The sequence below is a fragment of the Bos grunniens genome, chromosome 4 (assembly GCF_055505025.1).
Source record: "Bos grunniens cultivar Pamir isolate PY7600 chromosome 4, Bosgru_T2T1.0, whole genome shotgun sequence".
Classification (NCBI taxonomy): Eukaryota; Metazoa; Chordata; class Mammalia; order Artiodactyla; family Bovidae; genus Bos; species Bos grunniens.
This window is the reverse complement of record NC_141168.1, coordinates 46,818,052-46,834,236: the sequence shown is the minus strand read 5'-3', so window position 1 is coordinate 46,834,236 and position 16,185 is coordinate 46,818,052. Positions and strand designations below refer to the sequence as shown.

Sequence of the window (16,185 nt, the reverse complement as noted above, 5' to 3'; positions counted from 1 at the left end):
CTGGGTGTTCCTTGGAAGGAATGATGCTAAAGCTGAAACTCCAGTACTTTGGCCACCTCAGACAAGGAGTTGACTCATTGGAAAAGACTCTGAAGCTGGGAGGGATTGGAGGCAGGAGGAAAAGGGGACAACAGAGGATGATATGGCTGGATGGCATCACCGACTCAATGGACATGAGTTTGAACTCCAGGAGATGGTGATGGACAGGGAGGCCTGGCATGCTGCGATTCATGGGGTTGAAAGAGTCGGACACAACTGAGTGACTGAACTGAACTGAACTGAACTGAATCTCAAATATTAAATAAATATATCATAGAGTATTTTATGTTCAGTAGTAATTAAGAGTAAAAAATAAAATAAATCCCTCTCCTCTTTATCAAAGTAGCCATGGTCTGTCTTTCACTCAGTTGCACTGCATTCTCTGTGGTCTCTTATATTGGACAATTTCCAAAATGTCTTTGCTCATAAGATAATTTAACCCAGTAACTAGATAATTATGAATATGGGGGCTGAGGAGGTGAAAGTAGGAGGGTAAGTAGAAATGGGTTTTTTTATAAGCCTCTCAGTCTTCTGACAGAGAAGGCAATGGCACCCCACTCTAGTACTCTTGCCTGGAAAATCCCATGGATGGAGGAGCCTGGTGGGCTACAGTCCATGGGGTCGCACAGAGTTGGACACTGCTGAGTGACTTCACTTTCACTTTTCACGTTCATGCACTGGAGAAGGAAATGGCAACCCACTCCAGTGTTCTTGCCTGGAGAATCCCAGGGACAGGGGAGCCTGGTGGGCTGCTGTCTATGGGGTCGCACAGAGTCGGACACGACTGAAGCGACTTAGCAGCAGTCTTCTGACCAAGGCTAGCCTTTAAGGTTTAGGTCGTGCAGCTCTAGAGAGTTATCAGCTCTAGAGAATTGTTGATCCTTTTTTTTTTTTTTTTTTCTGATAATACATGGGCCATACTTTTATTTTTTGAAGTCTCTTGCTTTTTAAAAGGCCTTGAAGCATTTGTCAAAAACCAAATTTAGGTTAACTCTACTTTTCTCTCTGTGGTTGTTTCTAGTTTTGTGAAACTCTTGCTCTTTCTGCTCAGAATATTTTCTTTGGAAGAGTATTCTGTTTCCCTCCTTAAATACTTAGCCTGGGAACAGTGATTTGACTACAATCTCCTCTGAGCATGTTCCCTTTCAAAAAGGAAACTAATGATCATTAAAGGTCTTGGCCCTTATTCTATAGGTGAGAAATAGTCTACCACAATGTAATTGCCTATTTTGCCTTTCCTGGAAAATGTCTTCTTATACTTGATTTGGCAAATAAAAGCAGATTAAATGACACAGATTTCAGGTGGTTTAAAATCATTTTATATGGGTTAAGAGGACTACTCTTCAAATATACTCTTAAATCAGGATTAAGCCCCAAACTTCAAGATGCTCATTTGATTGTGTCTGTATCTCAATTTGTTCATTATCATTAGGCTTTCCTGGTGGCTCATGTGGTAAAAGAATCTGCCTGCAGTGTGGGAGATCTGGGTTCAATCCCTGGGTTGGGAAGATCCCCTGGAGGAGGGCATGTCAACCCACTGCAGTATTCTTGCCTGGAGAATCCCCATGGACAGAGGAGCCTAGCAGGATATAGTCCATGGGGTTGCAAAGAGTTGGACACAACTGAGCGGCTAAGCACAATGGCATATTCTGAAGTAGTGATCCAAACAGGTAATGAGTAGCATCCAGTCTTCACATAAGCCAATTGTTTTAGAGACAAGATTAATTAAAAGAAGTTGTAGGCCAAACCTCTATCCTGAATTTACATCCCTGACCCATTCTTGTCCTCCTGGTTACAATACAGAAATGTAAATCAAAACCACAATGAGGTACCATTTCATGCCAGTCAGAATGGCTGCTATCCAAAAGTCTACAAGCAATAAATACTGAGAGCGTGTGGAGAAAACGGAACCCTCTTACACTGTTGGTGGGAATGCAAACTAGCACAGCCACTATGGAGAACAGTGTGGAGATTCCTTAAAAAACTGGACATAGAACTGCCTTATGACCCAGCAGTCCCACTGCTGGGCATACACACCGAGGAAACCAGAATTGAAAGAGACACGTGTACCCCAATGTTTGTCGCAGTGCTGTTTGTAATAGCCAGGACATGGAAGCAACTTAGATGTCCATCAGCAGATGAATGGATAAGAAAGCTGTGGTACATATACACAATGGAGTATTACTCAGCCATTAAAAAGAATACATTTGAATCAGTTCTAATGAGGTGGATGAAACTGGAGCCTATTATACAGAGTGAAGTAAGCCAGAAAGAAAAACACCAGTACAGTACACTAACGCATATATATGGAATTTAGTAAAACGGTAACGATAACCCTGTATGCGATATAGCATAAGAGACACAGATGTATAGAACAGTCTTTTGGACTCTGTGGGAGAGGGAGAGGGTGGGATGATTTGGGAGAATGGCATTGAAACATGTATAATATCATATAAGAAATGAATCGCCAGTCCAGGTTCTATGCAGGATGCAGGATACAGGATGCTCAGGGCTGGTGCACTGGGATGACCCAGAGGGATGGTACAGGGAGGGAGATGGGAGGGGTGTTCAGGATGGGGAACACGTGTACACCCATGGTGGATTCATGTTGATGTATGGCAAAACCAATACAATATTGTAAAGTAATTATCCTCCAATTAAAATAAATAAATTTAAATTAAAAAAAAAGAACATAGTGAGAAATAAAATGATATATTTATGACAAAAAAAAAAAAAAGAAATCAGAGTTGGATAAATATCTCCATGAGAGAAAAAAATGAATTAAGAATTGCATTTAGAGCTTTGAACTAAATCTTACACAATAACATATTTCTTTACTGAAATAAACTCATTTTACCCAGTGTATTTCATTATGTCAATTTTCAGGAATAAGAGTATTTATGTTTTATAAGCCAGAGAGCTGGTGACATTGCATGGAGGAAAGTGCATTGCATAACTTTCTCTCCCTTTATACCCATTCATATACTGCACAGTATCCTCCATTTATGTTTTCACAGGCACAGAGATGATTGCAATTACATACCCAGGGTGGTCCTGGTAAAGACTGGGGTCCAGCTTTGCAGTACAATTCTGTAGTGATTGTGACAAGCTTTGATAAATATCCCAGTTGACAACTTAATTGATTTTGGAGCAGAGAAGAGAATTGATGGAAAAGGTGCTTCCCTATCCAGAAAGTCACCTCTGTATCCTGGACCGAGTTTAATAATGAAGCTTTTGGATGGAAAAAAGATATATTACTTATTCATAGCGTCCTTTCTGTTTTGCTTCTTTGTCCACAGAGACTGAAAGAATTAAAGCAACGTGAATTTGCTCGAAATGTAGCTTCCAAGTCATGGAAAGATGAAAAGAAACAAGAAAAAGCACTTAAGCGACTTCATCAGCTGGCTGAGTTAAGGCAACAGTCTGAATGGTAAGAATTCAAGGTGCCTCAGGTTGTTCTTGCCTGGAGAATCCCAGGGACGGAGGAGCCTGGTGGGCTGCCATCTATGGGGTTGCACAGAGTCGGACACGACTGAAGTGACTTAGCAGCAGCAGCAGGTTGTTCAAAACCCTCTTCAGCTTCTCAGAAAATTTCAATGATATATTTTTTTGGTTCTCTAAACATTGTAAACAAATATAATTAATCAAAGATACATCTGAAGGTACATATTCCTAATAGCTAAAGCGTTATAAATTAATGAGTTTGACATCTGAGTTTTTTCTTGTCTAATATTGTTAATGTGTTCTTTAACGAAACGACCCAAGAATGATTCTAATATACAGGCATTTATTGTATCCAGGTGATTTATATGTATCTTATGTATCTCTATGGTGCTTCACAGTTATTTTGTCTTATAATGTTAATTTTTAAAAAATCATAAGTAACAATGCATCTTCTGGGAGAGGAAATAAATCTGTACATTCCTCTGTACACACCTGAAACTAGAATAAATGGCACTATCCTCTGTATGACAAACAAGATGTAATTAATGCAGTTAAATTTACCACATGGTGCCATTTAAATTGATAATTGTAACAAGTATTACACTGATACATTCTTGTAGCTGAAAAATAGCAGTTTTACATGAGCTCGGAACTCCTGAATGTTTTGTAGTAAGGAGATTGTTACCTGGAGCTCAATTACATTTGCAGATTGTGATTTGTGTTCATATGAATCATAATGTAGAACACTAATGTAGCTAATTAATGTAGCTGACAGCAAGCTGGTGAATTGTGACATTTGTAGTTCTGTGCCAAAATTTAAACTCCTATTGTTTAAATGAGAAACAATATACAGTAAGCTTGGGAGTGAATGACTCAATTATAGTAGCATAAAATATTAGATTTCATATTTACTTTAAGAAAATATTTTTTAAGATCAACTTTGAATTGTTTCAGTTAGCATTCACCTTGCAAGTTCTCAAGTATTTTTGTCACTAGAATATTTTAATTTGCTTATAAAGATATAAAAAGGTAATATGAAAAAATAAGTGAGAAATTTAGTATAAAGAAAAAAAATAATAAAGGTTAGAAGACCATGTGTCTAGAGGTGAGGTTAATACAAAAATGCATGATTTTAGGGCACATGCGATCACAGAAACAGGACACATAACTGGTACTGAACTTATTACTTGTCAACACAATAGAGATCAAACACATTGCCAGTAAGATATCAGACAGTATATCTTGTCAAAGCAGGGCTTAGAAGGAAAGGTCTAATGGTCATTAGGATCGTATTCAGGAGATAATTGAGGGAATGTGTTAATTCCTGAGTGATTAATTATGAAATACAAAAAGTCAAATTATAAAAGCAGGGCGAGTCTCACTGTAGACAGACCCTTTAGGTAGGTTCTTTAAAGTCACACAACAAAAAAGAAATCCTAGTAGTCTTAATATACAGAATTTTGATTCCTTTGTTATTATGAAAGTTGTCACATTTCTACATTTCTCCTCACTCATTCCTTATTTTCTTTTGGAAGAGGTAGACAAAGGATCAGAGGAGCCTTGATGGTGAGGACAATGATGGTGATGATGCTTTTATTTAAAAGTTCTAAGTATACAGAGTTATCTAGGAAGTGTCTTGAAAATTAAAATAAGTGATAAACTCTATTGGGGTTGATCTGCCTTTGGAAATCTTAATAACTAAATGAAAACAAAACTAGGCATTTTCTTCCATAGAGTAGTTAGGCTCTCTGGGTCCCAACCTGATCATATTGTTAGGAAATGATAGGTATTCAACTTCCCAGATACTTGTTCCTAATTTCCAGAACTTGGAACTAGGAAAATTACTTCTTTTTTTTTTTTCTATTACCCACCATCTGCCCTCCAGACAACTGTTCTCTCAGATTAGTAGCCGCTTGCTCTAAGGGAGGTCTGTTCATAGCATTATTAAATATTTTCATTTTGGCAACGGAATTGACAAGGGAAAAACGTCATCTGTGTTACTTCTCCTCGGATAACCCTTCTTTGTCCTTTGTTCTCATAATGAGGGCTTCTGAGTAAGATGACATAGATAATAGAATTCTTCCATGACCCTATGGAGATGAGAGGTGAATTTACAGGTAGTAAGAATATTTGAATAAGATTAATTAAAAGAAATGATGGCAGAAAATTGTTAATGAATCTTATAAAGGGCAGTCAACCTTAGCGACCTCTTCGGTAGATCAACACAACATGATTCTTCAGTAAAACTAATTCTCTTATTGGGAGAGGAAGGAGATTCACTCTGTTCATAAATTTCTACTATGTATAAGTCTAATGCATCTTGATATGGATTTTTTTTTTCAAGTTTTAAAAGTTGTGACCATGCTTCTGAGAGTATGACATTCTTTATATAAGAGCCGGATAATGTGGAACATTAGGAAATTACATCACTTAAAGAAATCATGTTATTTTGATATGCTTTGCTTCCTATTTGAAAAGTGTACTTTTTGCCCAGGAGAGAATTAAATTATGCATGTGTTGAGTTACCAAGTGAAATGGACAATCCATTAATAAGAACTAAAGGGTAACTAATGTCATTTCAAAGTTATAAATAAAAATAATTAGGTAAAAATACAGAAATAAACTAAAAATTATTCTAGAGGAGAGAGTGAAATTGTAAATGGGAGGATGACAGCAAAGATTAAGCTTTTAATTATGTCACAAGGCATAAACTTGAATTAAAATAATAAAGTTTAAAATATCACAGAGATAGAAAACTAGAGTCTTCAAAAATAATAAAAATAAATTAGATTTAAGGTATAGGAAATTAAATTTTATAAAACAATGAGATAAAAAGTTTAAAGCATAAATATAAGATATAGATATGAATAATAAGGATGACATGTTAACATTGTGAAAATATAATCATAAATGTATATTGAATTGTAAAGTGAGAACAGAATAAGGACAAGAAGAGCAGAATGTAACATATAAGAGCAAAGAAGTTTAAACATATTTGGAATACTACAAAAGGAAGAAGCTTTTACCCATATTAGAAAGATAAATGGTGAACTGAAACAGCAATATAGAAAAGAATATTTAGACTAACATAAAGTAAAGAAAGAAAATGCACAAAACAGTGCCAGAATAATAAGCAAAACCATTATTAAGGAAAAAGAGAATATAAAAAATAGTTCAGTATCTAGATCATAATGGAATAATTCAAGAAAGGAGATCAATGTGATGAATAAGAGAAAAGTTTTCGTTATGAAATAGTTACACTTTAAAGGAGTAAGGAGCAGACACTTTAAAATTTTTCCAAATTTAGTTTTCTACAATATTCAAGAATACAACTCTAAAGTTTCAGGCATTATTAATTCATGGAAAAAGAGCCATCTGAAATTATTAACTGGTGACTAAATTTATTGTTTGTAAAACAAAATCCATATGGATATAATAAACAACAGATTGGACATTGAAAAATATTGAATCCATAAAATAGAAATTAAAAACAAATTCTTTTTCTGAACAAGAGACTAAAACAACTAGAGTATTAATATAAGTAAAGAGACCCAAGCATATCATGAGAGCAAATAAATTTAATGTATAAATTCTAGAATAAGATACTAGGACAGGGAAGGGCAATAATCAGATAAATCAGAGAAGAAAATGTATCTAAGCTGAAGAAGTTGAATTGAAAGTTCCCAGAAATGCTGGCAAAAATTAACCAAAAGAAATCAGTTTGTAACTATAGCTTGGTAAAGTGAGATATACACATAATTATTTGTATGTATTAAGTATACCAAAATACATATACATAAAACAAAAGAATGGGAAAGAATAGAGATCTCTTCAGAAAAATTACAGATACCAAGGGAACATTTCATGCAAAGATGGACTCGATAAAGGACACAAATGGTATAGATCTAACAGAAGCAGAAGATATTAAAAAGAGGTGGAAAGAATACACAGACGAACTGTACAAAAACCAGCTTCATGACCCAGATAATCACGATGGTGTGATCACTGACCTAGAGCCAGACATCCTGGAATGTGAAGTCAAGTTGGCCTTAGAATGCATCACTACAAACAAAGCTAGTGGAGGTGGGAATTCCAGTAGAGCTATTTCAAATCCTGAAAGATGATGCTGTGAAAGTGCTGCACTCAACATGCCAGCAAATTTGGAAAACTCAGCAGTGGCCACAGGACTGGAAAAGGTCAGTTTTCATTCCAATCCCAAAGAAAGGCAATGCCAAAGAATGCTCAAACTACCGAATAATTGCACTCATCTCACACTCTAGTAAAGTAATGCTCAAAATTCTCCAAGCCAGGCTTCAGCAATACATGAACCATGAACTTCCAGTGTTCAAGCTGGTTTTAGAAAAGGCAGAGGAACCAGAGATCAAATTGCCAACATCCGCTGGATCATGGAAAAAAGCAAGAGAGTTCCAGAAAAACATCTATTTCTGCTTTATTGACTATGCCAAAGCCTTTGACTGTGTGCATTACAATAAACTGCGGAAAATTCTATAAGAGATGGGAATACCAACCACCTGACCTTCCTCTTGAGAAATCTGTATGCAGGTCAGAAGCAACAGTTAGAACTGGACATGGAACAACAGACTGGTTTCAAATAGGAAAAGGTGTACATCAAGGCTGTATATTGTCACCCTGCTTATTTAACTTATATGCAGAGTACATCATGAGAAACGCTGGGCTGGAAGAACACAAGCTGGAATCAAGATTGCCAGGATAAATATCAATAACCTCAGATATGCAGATGACACCACCCTTATGGCAGAAAATGAAGAGGAACTAAAGACCCTCTTGATGAAAGTGAAAGTGGAGAGTGAAAAAGTTGGCTTAAAGCTCAACATTCAGAAAACGAAGATCATGGCATCTGGTCCCATCACTTCATGGCAAATAGATGGGGAAACAGTGGAAACAGTGTCAGACTTTATTTTTCTGGGCTCCAAAATCACTGCAGATGGTGATTGCAGCCATGAAATTAAAAGACGCTTACTCCTTGGAAGGAAAGTTATGACCAACCTAGATAGCATATTCAAAAGCAGAGACATTACTTTGCCAACAAAGGTCCGTCTAGTCAAGACTATGGTTTTTCCAATGGTCATGTATGGATGTGAGAGTTGGACTGTGAAGAAATCTGAGTGCTGAAGAATTGATACTTTTGAAGTGTGGTGTTGCAAGGAGATCCAACCAGTCCATCCTAAAGGAGATCAGTCCTGGGTGTTCATTGGAAGGACTGATGCTAAAGCTGAAACTCCAATACTTTGGCCACCTCATGTGAAGAGTTGACTCATTGGAAAAGACTCGGATGCTGGGAGGGATTGGGGGCAGGAGGAGAAGGGGACGACGGAGGATGAGATGGCTGGATGACATCACCAACTCGATGGACATGAGTTTGGGTGAACTCCAGGAGTTGGTGATGGACAGGGAGGCCTGGCGTGCTGGGATTCCTGGAGTCTCAAAGAGTCAGACACGACTGAGCGACTGAACTGAACTGATATGTATGTGTGAGTGTGAAAGTGAAAGTTGCTCAGTCGTGTCCAACTCTTTGTGACCCCATGGACTGTAGCCCATGGAATTCTCCAGACAGAATGCTGGAGTGGCTAACCTTTCCCTTCTCCAGGGGATCTTCCCAACCCAGGGATCAAACCCAAGTCTCCTGCATTGCAGGCAGATTCTTTACCAGCTGAGCCACCAGGGAAGCCCAAGAATACTGGAGTGGGTAGCCTAGCCCTTCTCCAGCGAATCTTCCCAACCTAGGAATCAAACTGGGGTATCCTGCATTGCAGGTGGATTCTTTACCAACTGAGCTATCAGGGAAGCCACATATATGTATATGTATGCTGCTGCTGCTAAGTCGCTTCAGTCGTGTCCGACTCTGTGTGACCCCAGAGATAGCAGCCCATCAGGCTCCCCCGTCCCTGGGATTCTCCAGGCAAGAACACTGGAGTGGGTTGCCATTTCCTTCTCCAATGTATGAAAGTGAAAAGTGAAAGTGAAGTCACTCAGTCGTGTCCGACTCCTAGCGGCCCCATGGACTGCAGCCTACCAGGCTCTTCCATCCATGGGATTTTCCAGGCAAGAGTACTGGAGTAGGGTGCCATTGCCTTCTCCGATGTATATATAATAAAATATATATATGTAAATTATGTATAATACATAGTTCATTGTTTGAAATCAGTATAAAAATATATTATGTATACAGAAAAAGGAAAGTTTATAAAATCATGCAAATACATAAGTGGATTTGTTTCAATATGAATAAAAGTAGGCTAATTAAATATGTTTCTGTAATATTAAACATATAAAGACAGTGAAGGAAAGCAATGAAATTTGGTGAACACAAAGAATATCAGGACACCAGAGTTCTATGGCAGTTGATCAAATAGTTAAGTAAAAACAAAAAGAAAGAATTTGTCAGAACAAAGGCTAGGAAAGGACTCCTCCCCATTAGAAGTTATGCTACATGTGAAAAAGATATCTGTTATTTTAGTACTATTTGTGCATGCAATAAATGACTGTATAAAAATGAAGTAAAAATCTAAAATAGGAAAAAGCCAACAAAGCATGTCCAAAAATGTGGAGGGAAATAAAAAAGGAAAAGAAAGCCAGCTCAAAACCAACAAGCAAAGCAGCTGAAAGCAAGTCAGCTCAAAGCAAGAAAAAGGAAAACAAAGCCAGCTCACAATTATGCAATTTGTATTGTTTCCCTTGCAATAAGATTTGTTTTGTAGTAGATGTTTCACAGAACATTAGAGAAAATTTTTTTTTTTTTAATTTTATTTTTTAAAAAAAAATCACATGCTCCCCATCCTGAACCCTCCTCCCTCCCAACCTCCCCATACCATCCCCCTGGGCCTTCCAATCTAAAGAGTTTCATCTATTTTATGTATCACCCTTTCCAGTTTCTGACTGAATTGCTAGTCAAGCTCAAAAAAATAATCTTTAAAAATCTGTCAAAAGATAAAACATATATATGCAAAAAAGTTACAAGGAAAATATTATGATGAGTAAGAAGCTAAAAAAAGGGTTTTAGACTAATTGAAGACATTGAGGTGGCATGTAAAAATGTGTGTTACTTTCTTATAATTGATCAAATTAGTGACAAGTCATAAAGACAGAACTAATCACCCTGTTTTGTAAGAAAACAAACATGAAGGGATTTTAAGACTGAGGAAACAAAAATTATATAGTGCTTGAACTTGGCATCACCAACTCAATGAACATGAGTTTGAGAAGCTCTGGGAGTTGGTGATGAACAGGGAAGCCTGGCCTGTTGCAATCCATGGGGTCGCAGAGTCAAACATGACTGAGCAAATGAACTGAACTGAACTGAACTTTAAACTAAAAAAGTGAATAAAAGAGATATGTTTATGCTTTGTGAGTGACTTTCAGTTCCATTTTTTTTCCTGTTTAGGTGAAGGCACTGACTGGAAAACTCTTTGCAAAATAAGGTTAAATCTATATTCCAAAGAATTAGTAGTCTCTGGGGGACATATTGTGATGTAAATACAATGCTTTATTCTCTTTAGCAGCACTAGCATAAGATATTCACTTGCTATTGCTTTTTGCTAATTTCAAAAAAACTGACTTAAGCAAAGCATTTTAGAAATAGCTACTATAAGACATAGAGATACTAAGTTACATAAATGCAGTGAAATTGTTATACTGCAATAGATGTAGTTCAAAAATAGTATCAGAACCCATCATCATACACTATGAATGTTCATATATAGATAAGATTTCAAATCTGATGTCTTAATCATTTAAATATTTGTTTTATTTGCAGTGTTTCTGAAAATGGACCAGCATACAAAGCCTCCAAAGTACCTATAGAAAAACAACTTCAGCAAGGAATTTTCCCAGTTAAGAATGGCAGAAAGGTATCATGCATGAAGAATGCTCTTCTCCTTAAAGGAAAAAATCTCTCCAGAAGCGTTGCCGATAAGCAGCGGTCCACCACAGCAAATCGACACCAGTTGCAAACAGACCGACGTCGTTTGTTTGGAAATAGGGTACCACAAACATCCTCAGATCTCAGCAATGCAAATCAAAGGACGGGAGTGTCATTTTCTTTTTCCAAAAAAGTGCATCTAAAATTAGAATCTTCAGCATCAGTTTTCAGTGAGAACACAGAAGAAACCCACGATTGTAACAAGTCACCCATCTATAAGACAAAATCTGCAGAGAAATGCATGTGTTGCAGGTTTGCAAATGAAGATACACATCTCACTAAGGAAAAAGATATAAACATCTCATCAAACCATCTGGAAAGTATTTTACACAATACCCTCCCCATAAACTCTCAAATTTTGCAAGACAAGAATGACTTTGTTGATGAAATGCTGGAAAATTCGATTGGCATTCATGCTTCATTCAGTAAATCTAACATTCATCTTTCAGATGTGGATTTTACTCCTTCAAGCAGAGCAAAGGAAACCAGAAATACATTGAAGAACACTTCAGAAAACCACATTAGTCACTCATGCCAAGCCAATGTTTCCTCTAGCCCAACAAACATTTACAAGCATAGTGATGCCAGGGTGTTTGGATGTCTGGGTGAGATTTCATCAATAGAGCCAAGCGAACAAAACAGTTCAGTTCATCTGAATCCCAACTCCAGAAAACAGAAGAGAGAAAAATCATTAGATAAAACAGAAAGAGTTAGCAGAAATGCACAAAGTTTTATAAGAGAAGCATATCCCCATGATGTGAAGTCCAAAGCATTGCCTTTTCTCCACGTAAAAAGCAAGGATGGCCATACCACTCTCCAATGGCCAACAGAACTTCTTCTCTTTACAAAAACAGAGCCCTGTATCTCTTATGGCTGCAACCCATTATATTTTGATTTTAAGCTTTCTCGAAACACAAAGGATGGCCGTGATCCAGAGGATTTAAAAACAGAATTGCAGAAAGAGGCCTCAGAAATGAAGACTACAATGGAGAATCAAGTCTCAGGTTTAATTAAAGACCAACAAAAATTGATCCAAGAAGATAATCGGTCTCTGAAACCAAAGATGAAGATAGCTAATCCAGATTGGGAAAATTTCCAGAGGAAATATAATTTGGGCGGCAACAATTCTGAGTCCAGTATGAGTGAACGCAATTTTAGTGCAAGCGATTTGGAAATGAAAAATCCTGAAGTGCCTGCTTACCTTGATATCTCTCTAAAGAATTGTGTAGGAAACAATAAAAATGGTGGTAATGAACTTCAAGAACCTTCAAGGGCCCATTGGCAAAGCTGTCAAAGGGTAATTTTAAATGATGCAAATAAGGGCCTATCTTTTTCTCCTTGCACCTCTAGGACGAAAAAACATAAACTGATTTCTTGTGATCCTCATCTGGATGTTGAAGAAGTGAATCAGTTCACCTGGAAGTCTAGTCCTTACACAATAAGGGATCACAGTGACCATGGGAAGGATTTCAGTGTAATTTTGAATAGTAACTACATCAGTACGACCAGCGGGGTTTCTGGATGTGGAAGAGCAAGTTACAAGATAAGTTCTCCGAAGGTGTCTCTGAATAGATGTTCTAGCCCTTCAGACACATCCCATGTCAGTACATCCAGCTTGAGAAGTTCTCATTCCAATTATGGGTCCAGTGGACATGATAGAGGTAATTTGCTCTACTTTTGCAAGCGAGAGCATAACTCAGTTGAAAGACACAAACGGAAACGCCGAAAGCACAGCTGTTTCTGCTTGTCTGAGGAGCTAGCAAAGAGTGACTGCCCACAGTCTGAAACCGAGAGAGGCAGGAGCTGCAAATTGTGGGAATCAATTAAAAACGAAAAGTATTCAAAACATGCTTATGGTTATTGCAGAGAAAAACATAAACTGGGCAAAAATCAACAATTTTCAGGGCAAAAATCCAAAAGAATCACCCAGTGTGATTTTAGCTCACAGGTTTTTTGTGCTGGAAACAGTGAAAATCCACCTAATTGCCAGGGACCTCAGCACAGCAGATTGGGCTCTCACTCAAGAGAGAAAATGTATTACTTAAATAAAAGTAAAATGAATCAACAGTCTTTGGACAGCCCTCATATTTGTGATCTGGGAAAAGTAAAACCCATGCAATGTAACTCTGGGAATATCAGCTACCTTCTAAGGAACTGTTCAAGAAGTCCTTCAGATACCACAGAGTTGAACCCTATAGAAGGAGAGAGGACCTCCCTGACAGCCAAAAGCCTTTTAGAAAGAGTACAAGCCAAGAAATGTCAGGAACAATCAATTCAGTTTGAGATCTCATCAAACAGCTGTAAAAATGAATCAGAGACTCTTTCACAAATCCAATGTGTAATTCCATTTACGCCACCAGGCTGTAACAGACCTTCATTGCCTTTGCCTGAAAAAACACCAAACAAAGGCAGAAGAAGAAAGGATAAAGGCAGTGCGATGCAAAGAACTATTGATAAAAACAAAGTCAAAATTTCCCCAACAAATGATTTTACTGTTTTAGTGGGCACTGATTGTGATAATCATTTTTCTAAAGGTATAATTCATGTAGTAGCAGAATCTCACTCACCAAACATGAAAAAGAACCCAACAACAAAAGAACAACCAAAATCATTAATTAATGAAGTCCAACCTTCTATTCAAAGCTATGACCCAGTACCAAATGGTTTCCCTGGTGCTTTTCCATCTAACAGATATAGTGGTATTACTGATTCAATGGAGACCAAAGAGAACGATATGAATCTAGACTTACAGGATGGAAGCATGCAAATGAATCAGATAGAGGGGAATATAAACTCTTACTATGACAGAACTATGCAGAAGCATGACAAAGTAGCAGATGACTTAGAAGTGTGTCATAAATCTCTCTCTCCTCCATTAATTCAACAGCCTATAACATATTCTCCTGATGAAATAGATAAATATAAGCTCCTACAGCTACAAGCCCAGCAGCATATGCAGAAACAGCTCCTATCAAAGCATCTTCGAGTTTTGCCTGCTGCAGGGCCCACCGCTTTTTCTTCGGCCTCCACTGTACAGACAGTTCCAGGTCACCAGCAGGCTTCTATAACCACCATCCACCACACATTCCTGCAGCATATTGTTTCTGCTTCCATAAATGCCCATAGCAGTCATCTTCCTATAGCTCATCTACATCCTCTTTCCCAGCCACGTTTTAATCCATTCACATTTTCACCTTTGACCCCAACCATCATCCCTGCACACCCCACTTTCTTAGCAGGTCATCCCCTGCATTTAGTCACCACTGCTCCCTTCCACCCATCTCACATAACATTTCAGCCCTTGCCCCCTGCAGCATTTATCCCCACCTTGTTTGGCCCTCACTTCAACCCAGCTACAACTTCTATCATCCACTTGAATCCTCTAATTCAACCAGTGTTTCAAGGTCAAGATCTTTGCCATCATTCTTGCTCCAGTCAGATGCAACCATTAAATGGAGTGAAAGAGGCCTTAAATGTGTCAGCTCGCTTGAACTAAAAGCCCTTCTTCTGGATAAATAAAACAAATTGTCAGTACCTACAAAGTGATGTATTTAAAGTGGTCTGATTATTATTATATTTAAAAGAGTGGTACCCCAATGCAAAATGTGACCAATATAGAAATGTAAACTGAATTGCCAATATTGTAATAGAAGCATTTTAAGAATCTCTTAATTTGCTGAAATTAATTAGACAAATTTAAAGTCATTTGACGGAGAAGGCAATGGTACTCTTGCCTGGAGAATCCCAGGGACAGAGGAGCCTGGTGGGCTGCCATCTATGGAGTCGCACAGAGTCAGACACGACTGAAGCGACTTAGGAGCAGCAGCAGCAGCAGCAAAGTAATTTGATAGAAAGGCAGAGGAGTATTTTTGGATGAGTTCTCATGTAATGTAAAAAAACAAAAAATTTAGGCATATTAATATGAAAAAAATTAAATGGAACATAATACTCTATCTTCTAGGTGTTCATTGAACGAGTGAGTGAATGAATGAATGAATGCACATTTGTTTTTATTCATCAGGTAATAATAGAAGGTCAGTGAAACAAACTAATTATGTGGTAAAAATAGTTCCTATGGTTCACTATTTACTAAGCTTTCAATCAGTGTAATCTGTTTCAACCAATATAAACTATATTTTCATAAGAAATGAGAGATGGCAAGAAATTTTCTAACTAATTCAAATTAAAAATTACTCTTCAATGCAAAACAATCTTATCCACATTGTATGGCTGAGTTTATGTGGAAAATTGAGTTATCTTCATTTTACACACTTCTATGTTAAGAGAATTTTGTAATTGTAAGAATCACCAATATCTGAAGTTAAGAATATTTAATTTTTGTATAAGAAAACACATATTTGCAATCTTTAGTATTTGATCATGCAAAATAAAACTAAAATATACTATGAATAATATTTTAATACATTGGTCAAACTTTCAAATATTATTGGGATTAAAATATTAAGTTTTCTTTATTCTCAGAAATCTGTGTTCAGCCAACATATGTATATCAATTACATACAGAGGTAAAGGTTTGACAATGTCAAAAGTTTTACCTGATATTTATTGAGAAAACTTTAAAGTATTTGGTGTGTTTTGTTCAATTTTATTAGAAACTAATAAAATACAGTGAATTATGAATAAAATCACCATTCCTGTAATTTTGCAAACAGTTTTAAACATTCATTCAAAATACTTTCTGACCCACAGAATTTGCATTTCTTGCATCTATATTTCTGACT

The 16,185-nt window shown here is 37.1% G+C and overlaps 1 protein-coding gene across 13 annotated transcripts in view; it reads left to right on the top strand.

Moving 5' to 3' along the window:
* Positions 1-14,985, top strand: part of ZNF804B (zinc finger protein 804B) — a 517,429-nt gene extending 502,444 nt beyond the window's left edge. For all 13 annotated transcript variants that reach the window (XM_086396255.1, XM_086396251.1, XM_086396254.1 and 10 more), the window contains 2 exons: positions 3,339-3,469; positions 11,279-14,985. In XM_086396255.1, the coding sequence (XP_086252381.1) occupies positions 3,339-3,469; positions 11,279-14,939 (3,792 nt within the window). In that variant the 3' untranslated portion in view covers positions 14,940-14,985. The remainder of the gene's footprint in view (positions 1-3,338; positions 3,470-11,278) is intronic.
* The last annotated feature ends 1,200 nt before the right edge of the window (positions 14,986-16,185 follow it).